Raw genomic sequence first — 25553 nt, 5'->3', positions numbered from 1 at the left:
TCCTTTAAAATTCATGGTACTTATGGTCATAACAAACCCATTCAACAGGCAATGAAAAGTTATAAGCACCTTTACGCTACACAAAAAAGCCTCCCTATAAACATGAAATTGCAACGAAGAAAAACAGTACCACTGAAGGAGAACTACAACTTTTGAAAAGTAGTTTAGACATCTGAATCTGTAATTTAAATATGTCAAAAAGGTCCTAACAATCTGCACAGTAAGACAATTTCTCTTTCAGGCATGGATCAGTTATGAATTAAGACAGTTTATTGGCAATAGAAAGGAAGGAGATTATATTACTCTGTGCTAAAAAGATAACAAAAAATTGGTTTATTCCTCTTACAATAAAAGAATCCTTCTTATATCCTGATTTATCACTAGTATATTCAGAAAAAAAAAGAAAAAAGTAACTACTTTCATATTTTAGTAGCTATTCTTGGAAGGTAAGTTTGTCTTACCAGCCCCGCATAGCTGTAGTTGAACCCCAGTTCACGTGAGATAGTCCAATTGGCATGTTCTTCAATCACTGTCATATCTGGAAACTTAACAGGATTGCTAAACCAATCGAATTCCAGCTCTAAACATGGAGTTTCCTATGTAAAGGGAATTTAAATTATTTTTTCAGTCCAATGATACTGATTAGAATAGGGCATATTTTGAATATGTACTCTCGAGAAAGCAGTTCCCATGCAAATACCTACCTTATTTGGATTTGATCCAGTAACACCAATAGGATTCAATAAATCTTCCAGTCCATGAGGTACTGCCCAAAGATTCAAAGCCATTTTCCCAGATACAAGAGTGTCTGTGTAATCAAACATGTTTATATTTCCCCAAGCCAATGGGCAGTGCTCCTTAAAGAGATTAAAAGAAGATCTTTCAGTTTCATCTTCTAATTACTGCACAGTAGTACATTTTAAAAAATAAACAAAGTAGATTAAAAAAATAAAAATATAACAATATGGGTTCATCATAGCTTAAAGTTTTTATCTTTGTTGGTCCCTTCCAAATGAACTATTCTGATTTCTAACGTCCATCTGCACAGCAGAAAGATTATCAAAACCAAATAATTCTGGTTTTCATAAAAATAAAACAGCAGCTGTTTTCCCTATACTTAAACTCTAACTAATACCAAACCAGAGGGTCTAATCAGAGAATTAAAGTTATGTTAAGAATGAAAGGCATGCTCCAAACAGACTCTTCTGCTCATTTTTCAAGCAGTTTAAGACAGGGAGGGAAAAACAGAAAATGGACTCAGGAGAACAGTACAGTACATAATCTTGCTATTAATAATACCATCTCACTTAGCCAATTTAAGCTGGCAATGAGAGCAAATAATTAGAGAAGTATCATTATATCATAAATCGCATTGTTTTCCTTTTAGCAACACTTGTTTAGGTCCATTTTTCCCTGATAAATCATGTACTAAACAGACCGCTTCATCTACTGGAATTTATTGTTGTGAAACCACTGAACTCCGTCTCTGACATCAAACCTTTGATTGTGCGTCATGAGAAGTAACATTTTTATCTGAGAACAAGTTGTTACATTTCCAGATTATCAGAAAGCAGGTTATGGAAACTGTACCATATTTTTCTTTCCTTGCACACAACTGTGACATCTAACCTTTGTGCCAACATAATAAGGGCAATCATTTTATAGCACATTATCAGAACACTTGCAAACATGCTAGCATTGTCCCCATGCCCAAGTAACTCAAGATTTGTAAACCTGCTTGTAGATTAAAAAAAAATTCTACGAAGTATCTGTGACACTCATAGAAATGTAAAATTTAAAGATGCTAGTGTCTAGAATTTGGTGTCATATTTAGATTCCTAAAAATGGTTTGGGATCTTTCCTCAAATACTAAAGCAGCGCAAATTTTAAAATAAGCTCTGAATCTAGATATAAATACTGTCCTTTAATTAGTAGCAAGTAATTCATGAGTTTAGAAACTTACAGACACTCACACCTCAAAAGACTAACAGTGATCTTTTTGAAAGGCAATATAGTTGCAGTGTTGAATGGATAAGCTTTTTCAGTCATGCTTGATTTCAAATGACAAAAAGTGGTAGACTGAATAATATAAAAGAAAAGAAAAAATCCTATTTGAGTCTGATTCAAATCAAACATTTCACTAAGACTCATTACCAGGACAATGGTTACCAAGTATCTTCCCAAACTTGATTTGAGTAACTTGTTTGAAAGTTTACTAAAGCTATGAAGTATTTTACCTCTTTAGCACCCTTCCGGCCTTTAACAGAACAGATAGAAAGGCAGAGCCGAGCAGCACGTGGAAGGTCGGGAATGTACATGTCATACAGCAACCATTCATTCCATCTGTAACATTTACAAAGCAGAATAAAACCTGGTTAAAAGAGGCCAGGAAGAGAGCTGTATGCAAACAGGAGTTATACTAAAAAGTGTCGTATCCTTACCTAAACTGTGCATACACGTAAAGAATACACTTCCTTACTGTAGAACGATCCTCCTACATGCATTTGACCACACTGACTGCCTTTGGGAATTGAAGCTTCCCTGATAAGCATTCTACCATCACCACTGTTTAAAAAGTCACGCTAGGTTCAATTCCTGCAAGCTGAGTAACAGGTTCATTCGCCTATTTCTTGAATACCCAGAAGCTGTGACTGTGTAGATATAACCAGAAGACAACGACTTTGCAAGTGTGCTACCAACATAAGGTTTTGCTTGTGAAATTTTTCACTTCAGCATTCAACTAAATTAGAATTGTTAGAAAGAAAAAATGCAAATGTAACAGAAATCCAAAGCAATATTCCTAATGCCCTGCCATAGTTTTTGAATACACTGTACAGACTAACAATTCTATTTTTGCTATTATGTTACACTGATATAATTAGGAGTTGATTGGAGAAAAGTGTTTTATAGCTGCCATTTAGAGAGCTAAGCAAAAAAAACATATCTTACAATTTTTTTTTTCCCCAGTTTGAGGAGAATCATTAAATATATGGATGATGAACTTCAAGTATTAGTGATAAACAAGACATTTCTGGTTCCAGTTCCTTTGCTAAAAAGGGTGCAACTTAGTTTATACTAAAACATGAAACACTAGGGACCAGTCATTAGGTACAACCAGACCAGAGATTCCTCAGTAATGGTGATAGAAAGTAAGAACACTTCCACAGCTGCATAAAGAAAGGAAAACCAAAATTGCTGGCAGCAACTGGACACTTTCCAAATGATTGCTTAACTCTACTAACTCTATTAACTGTGTTGCTGCTAAAATGTAAGTAAATGAAACAGGAAGCAATTAACAATTAAAATGCAAGGAACTGCAAAATCACAGCAGACTGAACCATGTTACCTCTTTAAATGACAGTGTTCCAGTTACAAATGCATTACAATCTCATTTCATTTTGAAAATAAACGCTTACTCAAATCCTCTTTCACAGGATGACCAGTTTGCTATTCCATGAGGTTCTAGTGCATTAGCAAAGTGAGCTAAAGAAAATGAGTATTTTTTACTGCAGTAATTCCTCAAGCACTCCAGAGTCTTGTGCATAGACACTGTTTCTCATATTTTATTACCTTAAAATCTCACCACTGTTACTAGCTCAAGTAGTCTGAATCATAATAAATAAAAACAAGTGTATTCATTCTGCTCTCAGTTTTGCTCTAGAATTAGACTGCTAAAACAACTGTGATGTTACTCAATTTACTATAGAAATAAGAACACATTAGTTCTAGAGAAATATACATTCTGTTTTCATGAACTTCTCTAACTAGAATTTTTCTCTCAACTGGCAGAACTGTGCTTTTGAACTGCTGAATACACTTATTTTCTTAAGCATTTTCTTAATTTTCCTCAGCTGGGAGAAGCAGCAGCTTCCAAGGACAGTATTAATTTTTCCATGTGTTTGTAGCTACTAAAAGCAGCATTTCACAAAGAAATAACTGCCCCGAGCCCTTCTCTGTGAATAACTAAATTGGCAGATAAACTTTAATTCACAGAATCATGGAATATCCTGAGTTGGAAGGGACACACAAGAATCATCAAGTCCAACTCCTGGCTCCTCACAGGACCACCCAAAAATCAGACCATGTGTCTGAGAGTGTTGTCCAAACTCTTTCTGAACTCCAGCAGCTCAGTGCCATGACCACTGCACTGGGGAGCCTGTCCCAGCGCCCGACCACCCTCTGTGTGCAGAACCTTTCCCTAACCCCCAGCCTGACCCTCCCATATCCCAGCTCCATGCTGTCCCCTCGGGTCCTGTCACTGTCCCCAGAGAGCAGAGCTCAGCGCCTGCCCCTCCGCTCCCCTTGTGAGGGAGCTGCAGGCCACCATGAGGCCTCCCCTCAGCCTCTGGGCTGAACAAACCAAGGGACCTCAGCTGCTCCTCATACATCTGTTCAATTTTCTTACAGTTTGTTAATTTCATATAAGGTAGATCTGTGTGATGACAGCCATGTTTTCAAATCACTCCTTTCAGCACCTTTTCTAAGAGGTTTTCCCTCTAGAAGAGCTACACTTGAACCAATGGTTTAACTATGTGGGGGATAACTAGAAGGGAGAAGCTATTTTTCAGTAACTGCATACATTATTAGGTGTTATAATTAGAGGGCCTAATCATATTCATAGAAAACACATATCTTGCGACTTTCAAAGACATGAAGTCACAAAATGCAAGTCAATTTCTGAACACCTATTTTGTGCCTAATCCTAGGAGATGCTAAAATTGCACATCTCCTCCTTACTCAGAATTACAGGCAGAAATTTAACATCTTTTAAATACTAATTCTCAATATGTTTATGTATGCTCAAATAAAACTTTGTTTTGTATATTAAGAGCAATTTCAAGTTCATGTCATTTATTCTTCCAGGTAATATTTATGGTAGGTCCTGAAAACAATCAGCCCAGAGCTGGCACTCACTGGCACATTAGCAAATGATTCCCATTTCTCCGCACTCAGTGCTTCTGCTTTAGTACACGCTACACAACCTCACTGGAACAAACTGGTGGATTACATTACATCCCATTGCCTCATGCTGAAGTTGGAATCTGTACCTGCAACCGGAACACCAGCTATTGATAGACAGTAAAAAAGGGAGCTCAGCTGCCCAGAACTACGCTGATTTCACAGTACCAATGAGTAATTTTACTGGAATTTCAGAGGCAATTGTGAATGCACATGTAAAACAGACCTGTTCAGTACAGCAGCTGTACTATTATACGTAACATTACAAGACAAAATACTCGTGTTTGAATGAATTCAATTCTACTTATACATACATGGATATGTAAAAGCGTTCTTAGGTAAGGGATTGCCAGCAAGTAGCTCTGTCTGAACAATGCTAAGCAGAGCCTTTATTTCTTCAGTACTATCACTTATGATGCCCTGGAAGTCAGGTTCTCTATAGTTGTTCTAGTACCTAGCTTACCTGGGATTAGAACAAGGTACCCTCTGAGTATTCACATTGTCACACAAAGGTTCCCCTCCATGGTAGATACCTGTTCGAACATATATCTGAAAATAACGTTAGTATTAGTAGAATCTTCCAAATGTTGATAGGAATACGAATTTTGTTTATAATATAATATGATTACAACATAATAGCCTTTAATTTCTATCAGGCTAAAAAAAAAAAAAAGCCAAAAAAACCCAACCCCCCTAAAAAACAGCATCATCATCCCTCAACTCAGATTTTTTCATGCTCTGCAAGGTGTGAGTATAGTATATATGCATAACCTTCTAGGAAAAAATAGGTTTTGGTCTTTTTCCTTATTATTATTGCTAAACTACACTTAAAAATATAGTAATAAACCTGAAAGGAACTTCCAAAATAAACTGGAATTTATTATTAATTCTTATGCCTAACTACAATGAAGGAAAAGACCAAACAGACAAATTCTGAGAAAGTTAGAGAGCCAGACTTCTTGCATGACTTCATTAGGATTAAGCCCTACATACATGCCTTTTCTCATTGATCTCCCCATACCTCCCTTTCTAAAAAGGATAGCAGCACACTATCCAGCATCCCCTTATCAAATGTATTCCCAATTACCGCAAGAAATTCTTAAACATACTCATTGTTTAGAATGTGGAAGATAACATGGGTTTTGCTTTTCTATCCATTACATATTCAGCTGAAGTGAGCTACACAAACTCAGTTCTGCTCCTATCAAGAAGGATATTTAGGTGAATACCACAACTCATGCATTTTTCAGTAGTATACAAAAGTTTGTAGATGTTAGAACATCACTATATTTTTCAGAATTGAGTGCTTGAATTTAAATGGTGTGAGGATATAATATTCTAACATGTTACATGACTATTTCCCAATTGTAAACATGGAACAGAAAATTTAGGAGGGAAGCCATGAGCTGTTAAAAACCACATGTGATTCCATAACAACGTTTTCCTTACTTTGTCAATGTCTCTAATGTTCACATTTACATAGGTTGCACAGAGAATTCTTATTCTGAGCGCACTATTTATAGTCCACAGGGATTTAGCTGTAGCTTCTCCATTCATGTAGGGTGTAGCTGTAGAGATACGCCTGGAATAAGATGGCATTGTGAAGGTATCCAGTGGCAGCTGGGTATACAGGCTTTCTTTAGCCATCAGCATCAGATTGGGCATGCGACCAAGCATTATACAACTTCTTATGTACTGCAAGAAAACAAAACCAAAATTCAATGTGTTTTCCAAGTGTATGCTCTTGGTAATCAATGTGTAAAAGACTCCTAGTCACAGGTAGAAAGCACAAGACAAAGGGCAGGGATGTTCATTTTTGGTTCTGTTGTACTTATCACCTTCAGCTCAGCACTGATCCTGACAGACTCAAACTTTAAGCCTGTGTGGTGTCCACTCAGGACTGACTGCTGAGAGCATTTAGTCTGGCAACAGCACTACAAAATACAACGTGTTAAGATGAGTCCAGCTCTGGACTGTAATTAGTAAGCTCTTCTGTGGCACAGTAAAGGCATACCAGATGCTTTTGAAGAAACCACACTAGATCAAATAGGTCTAGCGTTTGATCTCCTGACTGCACAGAATTATTCACGTATGCCTGCCCCAGCTCCCATTGTATAAAGTTCCTTTTTCCATTATTCAGGATCCCTCATCCCCCTTTTCTCCTCCACTGCTTCAGAGAGCAGATTTTCAACCATTTCAGATGAAGGAATGGAAGCTGTTTATTACAACAATACATTTTTCGAAGAGGAAGCAACTGCAGTCTGTCAGGAAATCTACAGAGTAACATTGTTGTCTACTCCAGAGAGGGCTGCTCAGATGCTCTTCTGTCAGCAGTTCTGTCACACTCCCAGCACTAACAAAACCAAGGCACTGAAGGACGGACAGCCACAAGGAAGATTTAACAATGATTAATGCAGTGCTGGCAGTTTACCACTCCCCTTTCATAAGATCAAAAAGTTTACTGATGTAATTAACAGTAAACCAAGGAAGTTTGCTTATTTTTTTTCCCAACCTCTAAAGGAGGAGGGGAGAAGATTCACAGTAGCAATGGTTGCTTCGTAATTCAACATCTGATCAAATTTCCTTTTGCGTTACATCAGCCTCCTTCAAGCATAACTCATCTCTTGCCATCAGAAACGTGGGATACTTCTGAAAGCACCTGCCACTGATTTATCACTAATGTTAGAGGTAAACTCCTACTTCCTTTAAAGAAGAAAAAATAAACTAGTCATCTAAATCCTAAATTCAATTACCTTCCCCTGCAACAATTGAAATAAACACTGCAACAAATATGCACACAAGTCAAATGCACATGCATTAGCCAATTGGTTTGAAGACACATACATTTTTACTTTCTATGTTTTCAACTAATTTAATAAAAAAGCAAGCCAGTCATAAAATTGATCACTTTTCTCCCTCAGAAATTTGGATTATTTCAATGTACTTCAAAATAAATCCATTATGTTACTCACCTTATACTGGCTCAGCGGATATTTTTCTAGCAAGTATTCATCACAGCCGCACACCTTTAAAATATACTTGCCCTGGTACTCCAACACGCAAAGCTTCAGTTGTTCGGATGACAACAACATACTTCGTGTTTTCTTCCTAATTGCTTCAGCAATAACTTGCTCAGGCACACAGTCATGATTGATTTTTAAGGTGTATTTCTGCTTATCGTTGTTTGGTGAGACTATTACCCAGATCACAACTATAATTTGCCCTAGAATGTGAAATAACATTAACATTTTCAACACGGTTTCAACAGACATACAAACCATCTCCCCCTTCCAGCCCCCAAAACCCAAAACTACGGAGAATTACTTGCAATACTACTGCAAGGAACTAGGTGCCTTCAGCTTATTTTTGATTCTAGTGTAAATTCAAGAAGTTTTACTCCTAGAGGTTAGGAATATTATAATACAAGTACTGACTCTTCATTCGGCCTTCAAGTAAACAGCACTAACTGTTCCATCCTTGACTTCTGTAAGATAAGTCAGTGATTCAGTATCATTTAATTCTGCATTTCCGAGCAAAGAAAAACAAAGAGCCAACAAGCTGTTTCTGCCTGTTAAAAGGGATTACAATTTACCAAGTTTAAATAACAAAATATTAGTTATTAGAACAGCAAAAAAAAAAAAGTTTTGCTGTTTGCCTTTTGAACCTACACTCTATTAAGCAAGTTATTCTGAGTAACTCAAGGTTATGATACTGATGTAGTATACTAAATATACTACATAAAACAGTCATTTACCTAAGTCACCAGCTGTATTCTGATCTCAATCACACAAAAAACCCATTGTGTGTCTACAATAAATATTTTTCTTACCTTTATCTAGTTTATTGTATATGTGTTTGGGTAGCTCAGGTGAAGACTCCACATTTGGAGGACAGACGTACAATGCTCTACTATGTGGTGCATTAGCATCTCGAAGATCCACTGCTTCTTTACAAACATTAAGAATATTTCTTCTGAAGTCTTGTACTTCAGGATCCTTAACCATGTCAAATTCACAGACGGGCATGCCAATAGCAAAACCTATAATATTGCAGAAGCACGAGGAAGTAATTGCAATTGAAAACTAAGTTAAAGCTAAAGATACCTTCTACCACTGACAAAAAAAGAATGTTTCAAGAAAATGCAACCCAAAATACTTCCGCGTTAACCACAGGCTTCCACTTTATACATAATTGTTTCGTCATTCAAGAACAATGCAGTTCTGAAGTTAAGTTCACTCAGCAATCACATAAAAGGTTAGAAACCAGGTGTATGTTCACTGAAAATCCTGGAAGCCTTAAATCACCACACTCACTGCTAATATTGCTCATGGAGGAAAAGAATCAGTAATAAACTTCCTTTAAAGTCAGCACAAAGATTTCTGAGAGGATCAGAGGTGCTGTAGTGCTGATTTTCTTTAAAACCCTGACAGGATTATTAGTAGCTATTAGAACCATTGCGAAATTTGCTTACAAGTCAGTGACAGCTCTTCAAGTTTTTGATTATTTCCGCTATTTAAAGATGTGACAAGCATCCCAAGAGATACCGAACTTAGCTCCTTAGCAAAGATTCACGTAATAAGGGTTTATTCCTCTCAAGTCTTCAGTCCTACATCTAATTCCATTTACTTTCATAAATAATTATTTTTGCATGAATGCTCAAATTTGAAAACTTTCCAACTATCTCCACACACAGTTAGGTAAAACCACTGTTCTCTCCAAGTCCTGAACAGGTTAAGTTTTACAAAACAGGAGGAGTTTACCCATGATGTCTTCATAACAATTAAATAATTTAACAATTAGGAGCTCCCCAGAACAAGTATTTCCAGTTGACAAGTCTCTACCACTGCAATATACATCTATTAGCAACTACGAAGGAGGGGGTATGCTTGCCCTGGCTGAATTTAGATAGTTAACCTAGATACCAAAACACATGCTAGGCTCCCTGTACTTTCTCAATGGACAGTGGAAAGTGAAAAGCTTCTCCAGAGGTGATTCAAAATACTACAGTTTGTCTCCTTCAGGTGTTTTTGTTATGTTCTCCCTCACCTACCAATGCTCTTTTTGTAGGAAAGGAGGGGAGGAAAACTCACCTTCTCCCTGAAATTCTACTCTAAGCAAGATAAAACAGTACCCAAATCTGTGCTATTGCAAACATGATTTAAGGTTGTAATGAAATCCTCTTCTACCTTCTCTTGGCTATCACAGTTCTGTAAACTTCAAAACAAATTAAGACTGATTTCCCAAATAAAACAAGTACAATAAAGCTTTGCTCTGTAATAACATGAAACCCTGCCAATTGGAGACAAGCAAATGATATAGTCTAACTCATATACAGCTGCAAATACGCATAAAGTGAAAAATTTGTACATAAATGAAATAGAATAGCAAAAAAAAAAAACAAGTCACAGTTTACAAATGTTGTCTTAACTATGATCAGTATCTTTAGACATTTGATACACCACCAAACAATTACGAAACACAAGCTTTGGCACATACAACTGCAAGAGGTGACAAATACAATTCATTTCAATTCTTTGGTTTGTGTTTTGAAGAGGATAAACCAGCAAAGCAGACCAGCTATGCTTAAATACAAATAATCTTACCTATTTCTCTGTTGAGAATCTTCTCTTCTCTGTTACCTACTGGTTCAATGACTTTTAGAAAAGGTTGAAATAGTCTCAGGTCACAAAGCCTCCGTGTTTCATCGAAAAACTCTTCTCTCTCTGCTTCTTGCGTAACACTTACAAAAATGTAAGAAGATTCATCTTGAAGGAGCTGATAGAGAGGGTATTTTCTTGCTTCTTTAAAGAGTTCGTGTTTAATAGTTAGTAACGTGGCCTCACGGAGGCATTCTAGAGTCACTATCATTCCATTTGGGAGAAGACACTCCACAAGGATCCTCGGTGGCATCAAGTGGATGCCCCATAGCTCACCGGATGATGGTCTTGGAGGCATTTTTAAGTCTTTTGATAACTTTGTACTAGAAGTTTTTCAAGCAGTGATTTGAATGAGTAAACCTAAGAAGAAAAATCAGAAATTTAAGCATTAAAATTTAAAATACTAGCACCAGAAAGAACTTCTGATATTTTTTTTTCCCCAAACACTTCTTACAATCATAGATCCATTTCACAGCTATGTTTTACATCATAAAAACAAACTTGATAAAAGCGGTAAGGAGCATGCATTTAATGTAAATACCTACTCAAAATAATAGAACCATGTTAGCTTGGGAGAAAATGCCAACATGCATATGGTTTGGAAAATAAATTAGGACTAATTTTTTGACCCAGGGTTTATATACTTATGGTTGGAACAGTTAAATAGCACGGGGATGAAAATACCTAATCTTAAAACTATTTTACAGCAAGTTTAAGCTTATTCAGTGCTTGCAGAAACATCTTTGCCAAGCCAGGGAATGGAGGGGACACGTCTGACCTTTCAGCAGCGCTGGCTCACGCTGACTTAAAACAGGTACAAGAAAAATTGTATTTGTGTTGTACAGCCCAGTGGCCAACGATGGATGCCAAACAAGGAGCAGACAGACATTTCACAAATAAACTCTCCTAGTCAGTGGTATTTATTTATATTTTTACATTTTTAGCCAGGCAATGTTTCTGCATTCATGAAAGCAATCTATCAAGTCCAGTCAAGTTTGTCTGGGTTGTTCTCAAGCACACACAAAATGCAGCCATCCTGTGACAGGAGAACAACACCCCACGTTGTACAGTGTCTGCTTTTCTTTGCTGTAAAGCCTGCTCCTCTCACCAGATGTCCTAGATTCCTTGCAATGAAACAAAGTTCCTGATCTCGCATTCATTGCTCTCAACTTTTATTTTACGCAGACCTATCACATGCTCCCCACTACCTCTTTTCCATACCAGCTGCAGACTATTCAGTCCTTCTCTGCTCCGAAGTCATTCCATCTTTCTGCTAACCTCCTCTTCATCTTTGCATCTCTCCCAGTCTTACTTATCCTACCCTTCTGCAAAGGAAAGGGAGAACTATAGCTGCACAGCGTAGTCTGAGGCCAAACTACACACAGGCTCATGTTCTGACCAACTGGGCTGCCCATTTCCATCCCTGGAAGCGTTCAATGTTTGGTTGGATGGGGCTTTGGGAAACCTGACTGAGTGAGGTGTCTCTGCCCATGGCAGAGGCAGCTGGACTGGGTGATCTGTAAGGTCTCCTCCACCCCAAACCATTCTGTGATGCCATGGCAGTGTTTTTTGTTTTCCTAACTGGTTGCTTTCTGACCATCCCTGAGCACTGAGACATTTCACTGCACTATCATGGACCTAAGCAGTTGCTGCAGCACCTCAGAGGTCACCAAACCCAAAGCAAATCTCTAACAGCACATCACAGCCACTGAGCCCGTCCTTCCATTCCATTCAGCATGAGAAAAAATATATCAACAGACATCTCCAGAGCAGGCCATCACGCCTCCCCCCTCAGCCACGTGTCCTGCAAGCACAGGGCCAGGGAACAACCAGGCTGCCCTTCTCAAGCCCTTCTCAGCCATCTTTCCGTTAAAGAACCTCCTCCAGATGGACCCTCTACCTTGTTTTTTTCTCTTTAGGAACACAAGGAGGGAGGGTATCGACAACAACAAAAATGACTTTTTGGAAGCATTTTCTTTCGAGTCTGCCCACTACCTACTTTTGCCACACTTCAGCGCTTAAGACGCATTAGAGTGAGAACGATGTTTTCCCAAATCCACTACTTCCTAAGCAACTCTGGCTAGCAATAGGGTTATCTTTTTTTTTTTTCCTTCCCTCCTTTGTAGTTGCAGTTTGGGCTTTTAAAATTATCAGCAGAAGTATTAAAGTGCCACTGCAGGTTTAGAAAAATGCTTTTCCACTAACACCTCATGCATATTTAGAAGGGCTTTGCTACCGACTTCTTTTTGAAAAACAGCTTAAAGAAGCAGTTTTATTTTCCTCACTGTTGTAATGGTCTCAGCGAGCAGCCTCTGAAATGGAAAGCCCTAAGCACACTCGTGGTGTATTTAAGGAGGCAGACCAGGAAAGCTTTCCAATTACAAAACGTTACAAATGAACCCAGATAACACCACTCACAGCAGCCTGGAGAATTATGAATTACTGATAACCATCCCCAGTCTACAGATAAAAAGAAATACACAGAAGGTTAAAAACCATCTTTTTTTGATCAGGCGAAGCATGAGCAAAACTCCCTCTCCATAGGGCTGAATCAGATGTTTATATTTACATTTCTTAATTACAAGCATAGGCATAAACACGTTCCTCTTAACACATAAACCAGCATGAAAAAAAAACAACCCACAAAGCAAGAATATGCAGTCGTAAGAACTTTCCTGTCCCCACATACAAACAATGATAATACAGATGGACCACAATCAAATTAGTTATTCACAGCACAGGCTGAGTTTACACCAGCAGCCTTTCAAGTTGAGCTCCACAGCCCTGGTCAGGCTGCTCTGCACTGCCGGCTGTTGGAGCCCATCTCCTCCCTGCCCAAGGCAGGTGCTCTCATTCTTCATCACGCTGGCACCCCGCTCCCCAAGCCAGCTCCTTCCAGGCTCGGATGGATTGAAGTGGTGAAGAATTACTCACTTTTCCCTTCTCAGTTTGGGTTCTGCTTTCTCAGCTGCCTTACCGAGAGCACCTTGGAGCCTGAGATGAACGCCGGGGTCTATGCAGTGCAGGGAGCAGGACCGCAGGGCACATACACATTAAATCCTTCTAGATGCTATCTATTCCAAATAAATGTCATCCTTGACTTTTTTTTCCAAACATTAACTGCCAATACTTTTTTTTCCCCCTCCAAACAAAGACTTGCAAATGGGCCACAAGGGACAGCCCAGAATCAACACTGTTTTTAGAGCAACTGCACCAAAACAGCAGCTTTGTTTTAAATTGGGAAACGGACATGTGCTGGAGCTGTGTATATAGTCATTTTGTGTGCACATTCATTTTACTTGTGCATGTAAGCACGCCTCCAGGGTTTGGATTTGGAAAGCAAAAATGTAAACAGAAACAGTTTTGAAGTATAGTTGGCAGCTTGTGTTTCTGTGTACACTTTCAAATCTGGAAAGCTGCCTGGAATAAAGAGAATCAATTATGTTCTTCGACAGTCGAAGAAGTATAATTTAAGAGAATTCGAGAGAGATTTAGATCCAGCTATGGCTCCATGCAAACACATCAGATGAACACTACAGCACACCTGCAATCTCTGACCTTCCCAAAATACCTTAAACCTTGTTCCTCTGCCAAAAGCTCCGGGATACCACAGATGGTCAGAAAGCCAAACTCAAAGCACCCACTGATCAGACCATATTCTTCTGAACCCACTACAGCCCTCCCAATCCATTAAGCACATTCCCCATCACTAACCTTGCTAAGCATCAACAGTGACCAGATTTTGAAGTTCCGTTCAAAAATAAAATACGAGGAAGAAAAAAGGGAAGTGAAAGAACATGTCTCTCAAAATACTGATTCCTACTTGCTTTCACACTCAGCAAATTACTGCTAACTTACATGATCTATTTTCTTATAGGGTAGAAATCAGCTACAGTCCAACAGCTACAGAACTTAGAATAAGGGATTCTAAGACAAAAGGCTTCAAAATTTGCTTTTGGTAAACTAGGAGACCAAAATCAATGCAAAAGAGCAGACTAAACACTTGATACAATTTTATCAGGCCGTACTTGAAACTGAATTACTCATTCAGTAAACTCCTAAACTTTAATTGAAGTCCATTAGCTTCTCCAATTGTAAGACAAATCTCATTACACTGCTGTCATAAACAGGATGTAGTAATGCCTTATAATAATTGGTGGTATCTTTGGTATCAAAGAGCTGCTCATTAAGATTTGTATGGAGATTTGAATTCTTTTCTAGTTAGAAGTTTCCTCTAGACTCTTACCACTGGCTTCAAATGAAAAATTCTTCTGCTCATTAAACAATCCAACCACGTTTATAGATTCCAATTTACTGCACACTCACGTGTGGGTTCGAAGATTTCCTCACTTCCCTATCAAACTGGCAGAAGAACCAGCTACAGCCAATTCCCCCAAACAAGCTATTTTTATTTCTACGGAATCCCCAAAGCTAACATCATGAAAAAATAAAAGCCTGCAACAAAAGTAACCCTCTTCAGAACGCAAACATCTATATTCCGTTTTGTCCCTGAAATTTCAATCTTGCTAAAGCCCAAAATGTTTTACTGTCACTGTCAGACGCAGTCATCCCAAAACTCACCATGAAGAGAACTGGGCAGAGTTGCCTGGCTCATTTTGCTGCTGTCCAAACCTGCTGCGTGGTGACAGTACGGCTGCCTCAGACTAGATATTTTCAGTCTTGTCCTTTTGTTCTTCCTGCTTGCCAAGCTGGCATTTTTCCAAACTGCAGGAAGACTAGTACAAAGATGTCTGGGACTGTCCTCCCTTACAGCATTGTCACACGCAGCAGCAACATTCGCTTTGTCTCTAGCAGAGAGCAGGAGACCGATGCATTGCAAGTTACGTGTCTGTCTCTTCTGTATTATTTTTGTCTTTATTCTTTCACAGAAAAGGCACAAATACGCAGAATTGCTTATCAGATCACAACCAGCAGCTCAAGGGAAACGAGCACGCAGAGGGATTGAACAGTCAAAAACACATCTCATAACATTTTGCTTCCTTCTGAAACAGACAGGCAAATATTCCTAACAATACCAGTTTTACTTGGAGTTACATACTTGTCCCTCCTGCCCCAACAGCACCGAGTACTTTTGTTCTGGACTGAGCTAACAAATTAACATTATTGGTAGCATCTGTACAATTGTAGCACAGCTGAAATACAACATTTTTTCCTCACTGGAAACTAAGTGAAACCCAGTTTTAGTTTAGTTCATTCAGAGCTCTATCACATGCAAATTTTTTTTGTTTGTTTCAGAAAGTAATATCCTTGGATTCTGCTTGTAGTGACATCCAGAACCTCAAGTAAAATCAATCGTGAGGTCATTCAGGAAAAAAAAAGAACTCACTATGTAGTATTGCTGGCCAATACTGAAAAAAATACTAGAAAAAAATACAGTATGAAACAAACAGCTGAAAAAAAGCACAAGATGAACAGATTTTAAAACCAGAAATATTACTGCTGGAATCCTTTTTTTTTTTTTAAAAAAGAACAAAACACCTTCACAAATGCTATGCTCCTGACATCACACTATTTTCCAAGCCCCCTGACCACCCCCACCCATGCGAGCACGCTGTGTGCAGCCCCGCTGGCTGCCTGGGAGCCATGCAAACAGGAGCATGAGCAAGAGGCATCTGCAAGTCGCTGGTGACCTCCGCGACTCCCACCACGATTGTGATTTTTCCCTAGGGATCCCGTGACATACCAAGAGCAGAATGTCTATCCCAGAACATTTTCTGCCAGTTAAGGGCAGATTTGTTTTCTTTGTTAAACCAAGGAAAGCCTGGAATTAAATCTCTTCTTTAGACCAAAATCAGTCACTAATTCCACTTCTAGCTTTACCTCAAAGGAAAGGATCTTGTACTCACAGAGACTAGCAGCCCCAAAGCGCAGTGCAGAGGCAGAAAGGCAGCTCCTCTTTACTCTCCATGTGTGCTTACCCACTATTTTGACCATAGCTTGGCTGCAGGCACGTGGGATGAGAACTACTCCTCTGTCTGACTGTGCTGGGGCCGTTCCTCTGCAGCTAGGTGTGCGCCCTGGAGCTCGGTGAGCAGCACTCCCATCCTTTCAAGGTGTTTAAGTCAAAAGCCTCCAAGTTAGGCAACAAAAATCAGAGCGACAAGCCACTCTGTACCAACAGAAAGAAGGTTTTCCCATGCTTACATATTTTCTTTAACACTCTGTTTTATACCGGTGACAAAACATACACAGGGCTTCTCTTTCAGTTTTTGCATGCAGAGTCTTCTGCTTTTGGGAATTAGCAGAGAATGATCTAAACAACAGATTACTCCAGAATTTCTTCCACGAAACTGGACTAGGTAGGTAACAAACGCTATATATACACGCACAGGCGTAAACATTAAGCTCCACCTTAAATAACACTGTTTACTTTTCTTTCTGTTTCTTCCCATCCTCCCCCCTTCCTGGGATATTTGGAACCCAGACAGTAAACAGGATCTTTAAAAACAGGAAGTGCTGGCACGGGGACAAGGACAAGGAGCCGGAGCGGGACGAATCCAGGTGTTGTGTGCTGCTCCCAGCCCTCGCCCAGGCAAGCAGCTGGGCAGGGCTGCAGCTGGGACACCGGGGCTTCCTGGGGCTGCCCCCAGTTTTTGGGAGTAAATCCGCACTGCAGCAAGGTGAACCTCTAGTCCTAGGGAAAAAAGAGGGGAAATTTCCTCCCGCTACCATACCTAGAAGGGCAGGGAAAGAAATGCAGATGGACACTGAGGCACTGCAGACCCCAAATGTGGCACTTTGCCCTCTGCCACAGTCAGGGCTGTCTGCCGGGCACCCCAGCAGCTCACGGGGATGGGGGCACAGGGAACGCACATTCCTAAGAAAACAGGGCTGAAATCAGGCCAACTGCTGTTTATTAATTTTATCTTTCCTCAGCAGACCCACCCCACGAGCCCTTCCTTTACTACAGAGGAGCTGAAAATGCCGAACTCAACAGATTTTGACTTGGAGCACGCTGTGTACACAGCCCACATCACGTTGCTCAGAACAATGTCTGAGAGCAACGGTAAACTGAGATAAAAGGTTTCTGCTGCCCTGAAGGAATTGCTCCAGACCCCGAAAGCAACAGCGTAAAATAAAAAGTTCTGAGGTGGCACTAGATAGCAGAATTTCTGCAACTCTGCAGGTTTTTTAAATATTAAATATAGAAGAGCGAACTGGAAGACAGAAGTTTCTGTTCTGTAATCCAAATATAACTAGTTTTCCATTTCTTCTGTCTTCACTCACTTCTGTGGTCAAACAGCCTTTGTAGAAGCTTAGGTTTAGTTTGCATAGCCATGCTGACTTTCCTTAAAAAAAAAACAAAACAAAAAACAAACAACACGCATTACAATTTATTTACTGGCAAACAGAAGTTGGGATGCAGCTTCACTTTTGACAGAGCATTTTTAAAAAAAAAAAACATGCCTCAGCAAAAGCCATGGAAGTAGTGTTTCATTTTGTTTTTTAAGCTCCTCAACTAAAACCAAAACAACCCCACGCATTTTCCACTGAGGTATTTCCTAACTCTCTAAAATCATTTGTTGAACGAAAGTCTGTGACGGACTTAACACAAAGCCACAGCTACCTAAGTGAAATTTTTTTTTTGCAGCTAATCCCTCTCACCCTACAAACAGCTAAAATTAACCCAGCCCTCAGGAAGCCCTACCCAGACAGAGACGTAGAATAAGACAGGAGGCAAAGGCATCCCGTTCTGGGAACCCTGCCCTGCAGTAGTCACCTGCTTCTTCACAACCTACAGCCACCACAGCAGAGTAGTCGGGCTTTTTCGGAGTCAGGTAAAATTGTGAGCACCACTCCCAGCAGCCTGCGACGCAGAGCCAGTCGCTGTGTATTTAGCAGAAGGTAACCCTGCTGAATGGCAAACACTGGGATGATGAAGAGCTTTACTGACTACCTGAGCAGTGTCAGGGCTCATTTATTACCGACGGCTTTATTTAAGCTATAAATAAAGTGAAGTTTCTGTGAAACCTGGAGGAGCCTCCGTGTGTTTTGGTTCCAGCTGCTGGCCCAGGTTGTGAAAGCACTAGTTCCAGGGAGCACTGACCAGATGTTGAGCTTGCTGCTGGGGCACCTCCTGCCTGTACTTCAAGCTGTTCCCCAATTCACATTTACTATATCTGAAAGAAACTGCCAGTATGTGCCTAGATAGATATTTACAAATACCAGGAACTTTCCTAAGAAGAAAGTGACATAAGCTCATAGGCATTTAACCACTGAATGCCATCAACTTCCCCACAATAACTTGAAGATTTCTCAACTCCCCTGCTTGGAAAGTTGCTTTCATTTCCACAGCCGATGAAACACGTGGATAGGTTGGGATGTGCTGCCTACCACTATGATCAGAGCTCTGCTAGAAGGGCTGTACTGCAGTGGCTGAACTTTCTCTAAAAAAGCCAAAGCAACACTAGTGGTGGTCAGTGTCTGCTATTAAGAGCACTTTATACACCTCAAACAAGAAGTGTTTTTAATACAAGGTGCTCTGGAAACATTTTGTTAACACTTTTGCAAACGTATATATTCAAAAGGATTGGAAGCCTGGTGAGTTTAACCTTGATACAGAACATCACACCAGCTTAAGTGTTTGGGATTTAATTCTAGCCCATAAGAAACACCAATTAGGGAGAGTAACCATACTGGCAAGTCATCTAACTCATCTTTATTTTGTTTTTATTTTTTTTTTTAACGAAACCTGCTCACACAAAAGGACAGCAAGAAGAGACCAGAAGCTGTACTAATGGTTACACTTCTCACATCACCTTGCAGGTGCTTGTGATACCATCCTGTCTGCTGCTGTACAATGAAGGGCTTGGAAAAGGGGTGGTGAAAGAAGAGCTGGATTGAAAAGTAATTTGACTACACAATCAAACAGAGGCTCGAGAGTCAGGGATAGAGTTTGCTCTCCTTCTGTTCGTGTAGTTTTGTTGTTCACCAGTTCACATTTTCATCCTTTATCTCTCGATAGTTATGCCATCTTCCTCTACACATCAAAACGTTCCAAGTCGGAGCTATCTAAGATCAAGGGAGCGCTGCTCAGCAGCGATAACTACAGCAGGGCATTCTCCTCCATTTCAGAGCAAGTTGGAGAGGAAGACAGCTTATTAGGATTTACTAACAAGTAAAGTAATTATGCTTCACCTACTGAATTAAGATGTTAAAGTCCACTTTAAATACGTTATTTTAGATAAAAAACACATCCAAAAAAAATCACATAACTTCTTAAGTATACCCTCTAAAAGACAGCATCTCAATTTCACGTACTTTCCCATATTTTACACCAGAACACATACTTTATTATAAATCCCTGTAACAAGCTTGCTAGACTAGAAGTGGCACTCACGGGCACAGGCCTGGATGTTGCTTAAGAATTAGCTCTTTCACTTAGACAGAAGAGGTTTCCTTGGGACAAGTGCTCTTCTATAGTACTTAATATTAAAACCAAAGATCTCAGAGGTAACAGCATGAAATTGCGAGAATATGAAATACAATTTGTTAACTACTTTCCTCCCAGCAATGGAGACTGCCTTGATACACTGATAAGCAGAACTGGATGCTCAGCATCCATATACACTTTTCAAAGCCCAGCAGAAATTTTCAGATTTACGAGTTCCATCTCCACTTCTAAAATCCAGCCGTAGCATTTGCTGATTATTCTGCTCAGAGCTGGGAACATAAATACAAAAATGAAGCGTAAGTGGTATGTTTGATAATCTAAGCAGTTTAATGACCACAACATGCATATTTTAGAGTATTATTTGGAATGGAAGTATTTACTTCCTGTCTCCCAAAGGGAGTCTATCCAGAAGCTTCTCCCCAAGTTAAATGAATTAACTTGATTTTAAAGCTATGCCTGTAGTCAAGAATCGCTTTGTTATTTTCCATCCTTAACAAAAAGTTACTTAACAGCACAAGTACCAAAGTCAGGTAATAACACGTCTCACTACACAAAGCATATTTGTGAAGTCTGAGAAAAAGAATTAATCTCCACTGTGCTTGCACAGAAAACCAGCCTTCACTCTCTGGTCAGCATTACTTTATTTGTGCCTGTAAGCCCAGATGACCAGTGCTTAGCTTGCCTACATCTTCCCAAAAATTAGTCTCATCGCTTCTCTAGGAAGTCAGATGCCAAAATCTCCAGGTACAGAAAATTTTGTTCTATTATATTCAGATCAGAGAGCAGGCAGGTATTTCTGCTTATGGCGGATTTGTTTCAGCTGAAGTTCTGAATTTTGTTATTTTCTTTTCAGTCCTGCTCAAGGCTTTTTGCATTTTCAGGATGTTCAAGAACTGCTGGTTTCTTTATTGACTGCTAATATCTTAAAGACTGAATTAGGTTGCAACAAGGCATAACCTTTTGCTCTATTGGAAGAAAAAAACAAAGGTCACGTCCACCACAAGGACTATCAGCTGTTTAGCAGTGAGTTTAAGACATTTCCCAGACAACAAATGCAATCACAGCAGAAAATCTATGCTTCTGGAAGGGGACCATGACCCAGGTTAACAGCAAGAATCAAAAGATGTCAGGAAGAGTCTTGGAAGAGGCATTCATCATAATTAAGTGCCACATTAAGTACTGGCAAAAGACTGGCTGCCTTGCACCTTAAATAAATAATTAGTGTGAAAAAAACAGTTCAGTCTGAGCCACAGATAAGTCTTTTGACATACCGTACAATCTAGGAGGCGAACTTCCAGTTCCCTTTCCTTTCTTTTCTGTTTCAACTTAGAAAGAAAATACACAAGGGATGTTTCTCCACATTTCTTTGCCTTAGAAGAGGGTCATAATGTACAGCCAATAATGTGACTCAGCTCTCTCAATTTCAGAGAACTTTACAGTAAATTTTAGTCAATTCAGTAAGCCTCCCGTATCTGACAAACATGCTTCGCATTACACAATCCTCAAAAGCTCCCCTTGCAAGTATTTCTTTAACTGGAAACTGTAAGTAAAATCGCCAGTTTCCCTACAAAAAAATAATCCAAGTATATAGGTTAAGAACATTAATTTAAGAAAATTAACCTATAGGGTGGCCAATAAATAAATAAATAAAAAGATCTGAGGTATCCCTAACCTGCTACCGGTAAAAAGAAAAGCAACGAGGCACAAACCAGGAGAACATTGAACCCGAAGTTCTACACTTGACCCAGCTGCTCTCACGCCAGACCGCAGCAGAGCTGATTTACTTCTGCTGCTGCGTTGAGCTCGAAGCACGCCAGCGAGGTGAAGGCTTCTGAAGGCCTCCATCATTCTCTCTCTTTCAATTTTGCGAAAGTAAGTTGGTTTCTTTGAACTTCATTGCCTTGTTTCTAGAGTTCAGGTACTCAGGCGTAACTTTTCAGAAGCAGACCGTAAACATTCCCAGCGAGTGCACTTGCTCAATCATGCCTGCCACGGGCTTTAATTCCCCACGTTACCAGCTTTGAGAAAAGTACTCTGTTAATGGAGAACAAGTGATTATTTCCACTGTCCCTCACACTCACTGTTTGAAATGCACAGGGTTTTTCAACTGTCTCTCACAAAAATCTGATCCAGAATTAACTAGGAAAATACTTTCCAAGAAGTGAAGTGTAAACGCATGCTATATAAAATAGACACACTGTTTGCAAAGCCATTGCTCAGACAGAGGGCAGATTCAGAACTGCAGACACTACTCAGTCTGCAGCATTCCCGTTTGCCCACAGTTTACTTGCATAATTTACAAAAAATGCAACTTTTAAAAACAGTTTAACTCCCCCCGAGCCTCCCTCCTTTTAAAAATAATAAATATATATTTTCAATTTAGAACTACAGCAGTGTTACAGGGGAAAAAAAGAGAGTATTCAGAGTTATTTCTGGTTCATTTAACACTCCATTAACCACCCAGAAATAGAATTACAGAATAATTCAAGCTGGAAAGGACCTCTGGGAGCTATCTGAACCAACCACGAACTCAAAACACTTCACATATTTGACGTCCAAGTAAATACCAAGAGAAACAAATCTATTTTCTCTCTCCACCATGCACATTGGGATTAGGATACTACAAATACAAACTTGTAACAATTCTTTACCATGACACATTCAACTTAAAGAGTAAAAATTCCCACCCTGTTTTAGCCTAAATATTTTTATGCCTTTTCTAGTCTTAGCTACAGTTTCAGACAGGCATGGTCACTTGGAGCAACTGGACTTGTGGCTTTTTAAAAGGAAGAGACAAAACTCCTAGATGGATAGAACACTATGCATGCAGGGCTGAAAAAAACAATCCCTACCTTATCTTACACTTCAAGGCACGAAGCTTTTTTTTGCAGTTTGCTGAAGTACAAACACACATTCTCTCTCTAATGTTCCCCCTCCAACTCACGGACACACACAAAACACCCATATGTCTTTGACTAGAAGACTTACTAGATCTTAGACATTTTCCTGTAATTACAAAACTGAAAGTTACGAGACAAAACTCACTTCTATGTTACTTTAATACTAAATTAGAAAGACTAATTTTTAAGTATTATTCCTGCTCCAGTCACATATCATAAAAAATTAGTTTTAACTGTTTCTTCACCTGAATCAAAGTTAAACAGAAAAAAAGCTTTGCTTCCTTTCATCCAAGCACAACATTTTTCATGCGCTTTGTCAAAATTGACATAGGTTGTAGTTAATGTACTCAACTAGGCAAAGCAAGCAGGTGTGTGGGTATCATATACACACACACACGATACCCATCTATGAAATGCTAGTGTTTCTGGTATGATTTGGAACTGATGTATCAGCATAACAAATCTATGGCAAGGATTCTGTACATAAAACATCTATTCATTAACAAAGCTGTTTCTGCAGACTAAATGCCAGCCTTAAGTTTGCTGTTTAACTATTTACAGATAAATCTCTGACTTAAAACCTGTGATGATCATCAAGGTTTTTCAAAAGTGGCTTGCACATGAGCAAGCCATTAACAAGCACAGTGTGTACTTGAACCTGAGGAACAGCTGTTTCCAGAAAGAAGTCTGTTCTTCACGTAATAACACCTTTTAAATATATGATTTTCTCCCAATAACTAGAAACCTCTTATGATCTCGTTGGTTTTGTGAGACATTGTGACATTAAGTGCAGAGCCTTTGCTTGTAGGAATTCTTAGTCCAAAACTTCCAGCAACTTTTTAGGACAGCTACCCAGGAAGAGCTGCTCCCCACCTGCTTTCAGAAAGCAGTAACAGCCTGGTTGACTGAGAAACAGTTAACCAAACACTGGGCTACTTTACGACTTCCAATAAAGCACAACTGCTTTGTAAACAGCTCAGCTACACCACCTTTTCCAAAGAACGCTCCAGAAAAACACACACACACAAACTCAGTTCCCTAACTAGTGGACATAACCTGTAAGAAGAAGCAAAATATTTTTGCCATTAATACAAAATGAGTAATTGAGGGAGCAGACCAGCAAAAACATCTGGGCATGGATTTGTAGGCTGGGCTTAAGCACTCTTTGAAAAACATGAAGTGTTGTCTGCAGGTTGCTAAGTTTGGCATCAAGTTAACGCCTCTGAAGCGCAGGGCATCTGCTCGAGCAGAACTCCAACTGCAGCTCTGAAGCTGTCGTGTTTATTGTCTTAATGAAAAAGCAGAGCGCTCCATGGATCACAGGCAGAGCTCTGTGGTTTCATAAATTCCCCTGTAAACACTATGAGCTGGGCTAATGTGGGGTTTGTCTACATGATGACATCGTCTAAAATACACTTCCAAATAACTGCTCTGGCAGAGCTTGCCATGGTTATTGTTGGAGAAAAACGTTATTTATTGTTAAATTTTATGTTCTCATGGGGTTTTATTTCAGAGCTGATTATCTACTGAGATCCCCACAGCAGACAAACATTAAACCCCACCGTCCCAAGCACTGGAATATCCCTGGGAACTCCTGTTGTTTATGCACAACAAGAGGTGGACTTTGATTATTACAAGGCACTGGAGAACTGTAGCTTAGAAACAGCTGAAGCAAGCGCTCCAAGAACATCTCTATAAAATAACAGGGGGGTGTTCAGAACGATGCTGACAGCGATGGGAAAGCTGACTTCTGCCACACGATGAATGTGAGAAGAGCTCAAAGCTGGGATGTAAGGGTACGAGGAGGTAACAGAGCTGAGAAGCAGATTTCCTCTATGGAATTGCAATGAAATCCAGTCAGAAGCCAGCTTACCCCTCCTTCCAGGCTCCCTGAAGGATAAACTGAAGCAGGCTTTCAGCCCCAACACACCCCTCACTCACCCTTATCCCGAGCACGCCGTGCTTACAGCGCACCCCCCGCTCAGCCGCATCCTCCAAGCCCTCCACACAAACACCCTGCAGAGGGAAAGACCCCACAGGGCAGCGCCGGGAACCGCAGCTCTGACACGAACAAACCAGCCCCGCGGGGGAGCCCCAGCCCTGAGGAGAAAGCAGCGGGCGGGCACCCCAGGGACCCCCCCCCAACCCCTCAGCGGGCCGCCAGCAGCCCCCAGCGGGAGGCCGCGGCCCGGCCCCGCGCCTCGCCGCCCCTCGCTCACCTCACGGCCGCTTCCGAGCCGGGCAGGGCCGGGCCGGGCCGGGCAGCGCCCCCACGGCCCCCGGCGGCGGCGGCAGCCCCAGCCCCGCGCCTCCCGCCCGGGCAATAACAGGAAGGCGGCGGGGCCTGACCCCGGACGGGGAAGGCGCCGCCCGCCGGAAGGGAACCGCGGCCCGCAGGGGGGGGAGTGAGGCGGAGGAGGGGGGGGGGGGAGGCCGCAGGGCGCCTGCGCTGCCAGGGAAAGGAGGGGAGGGAGGGGGGAGAGGTGTGGTGTCACCCGACGTGACGTCACGCGGAGTGACGTCACGCCGAGTGATGTCACGCCACGCCGCGTGACGTCACGGAGAGGAGAAGCAGGCCCCTAAGGGTGCTGGGGGGGGAGGAGGAGGTCTCCAGCCAGCTGT

At 40.6% G+C, this 25553-nt stretch overlaps 1 protein-coding gene across 4 annotated transcripts in view; it reads right to left on the bottom strand.

Annotated features, from left to right (window-relative positions):
* The window catches only part of PIK3CA (phosphatidylinositol-4,5-bisphosphate 3-kinase catalytic subunit alpha), a 42597-nt gene extending 17291 nt beyond the window's left edge, over window positions 1-25306 (bottom strand). Inside the window, exons 1-9 of one of the 4 annotated variants that reach the window (XM_068692896.1) lie at window positions 25151-25306; window positions 10563-10976; window positions 8789-8998; window positions 7932-8182; window positions 6409-6654; window positions 5423-5508; window positions 2238-2343; window positions 705-857; window positions 462-596 (exon numbers count right to left, since the gene is read on the bottom strand). In XM_068692896.1, the coding sequence (XP_068548997.1) occupies window positions 462-596; window positions 705-857; window positions 2238-2343; window positions 5423-5508; window positions 6409-6654; window positions 7932-8182; window positions 8789-8998; window positions 10563-10914 (1539 nt within the window). In that variant the 5' untranslated portion in view covers window positions 10915-10976; window positions 25151-25306. Of the gene's footprint in view, window positions 1-461; window positions 597-704; window positions 858-2237; window positions 2344-5422; window positions 5509-6408; window positions 6655-7931; window positions 8183-8788; window positions 8999-10562; window positions 10977-15197; window positions 15436-16483; window positions 16502-24872; window positions 24892-25150 lie in introns of those variants that run through there. The other 3 variants (XM_068692899.1, XM_068692898.1, XM_068692897.1) reach the window with 3 other exon arrangements.
* Between the last annotated feature and the right edge of the window lie 247 nt (window positions 25307-25553).

Source organism: Anas acuta, chromosome 9 (assembly GCF_963932015.1).
Source record: "Anas acuta chromosome 9, bAnaAcu1.1, whole genome shotgun sequence".
Lineage (NCBI taxonomy): Eukaryota > Metazoa > Chordata > Aves > Anseriformes > Anatidae > Anas > Anas acuta.
The sequence above is the reverse complement of the archived record's forward strand: the minus strand, read 5'-3'. Positions and strand labels throughout refer to the sequence as shown.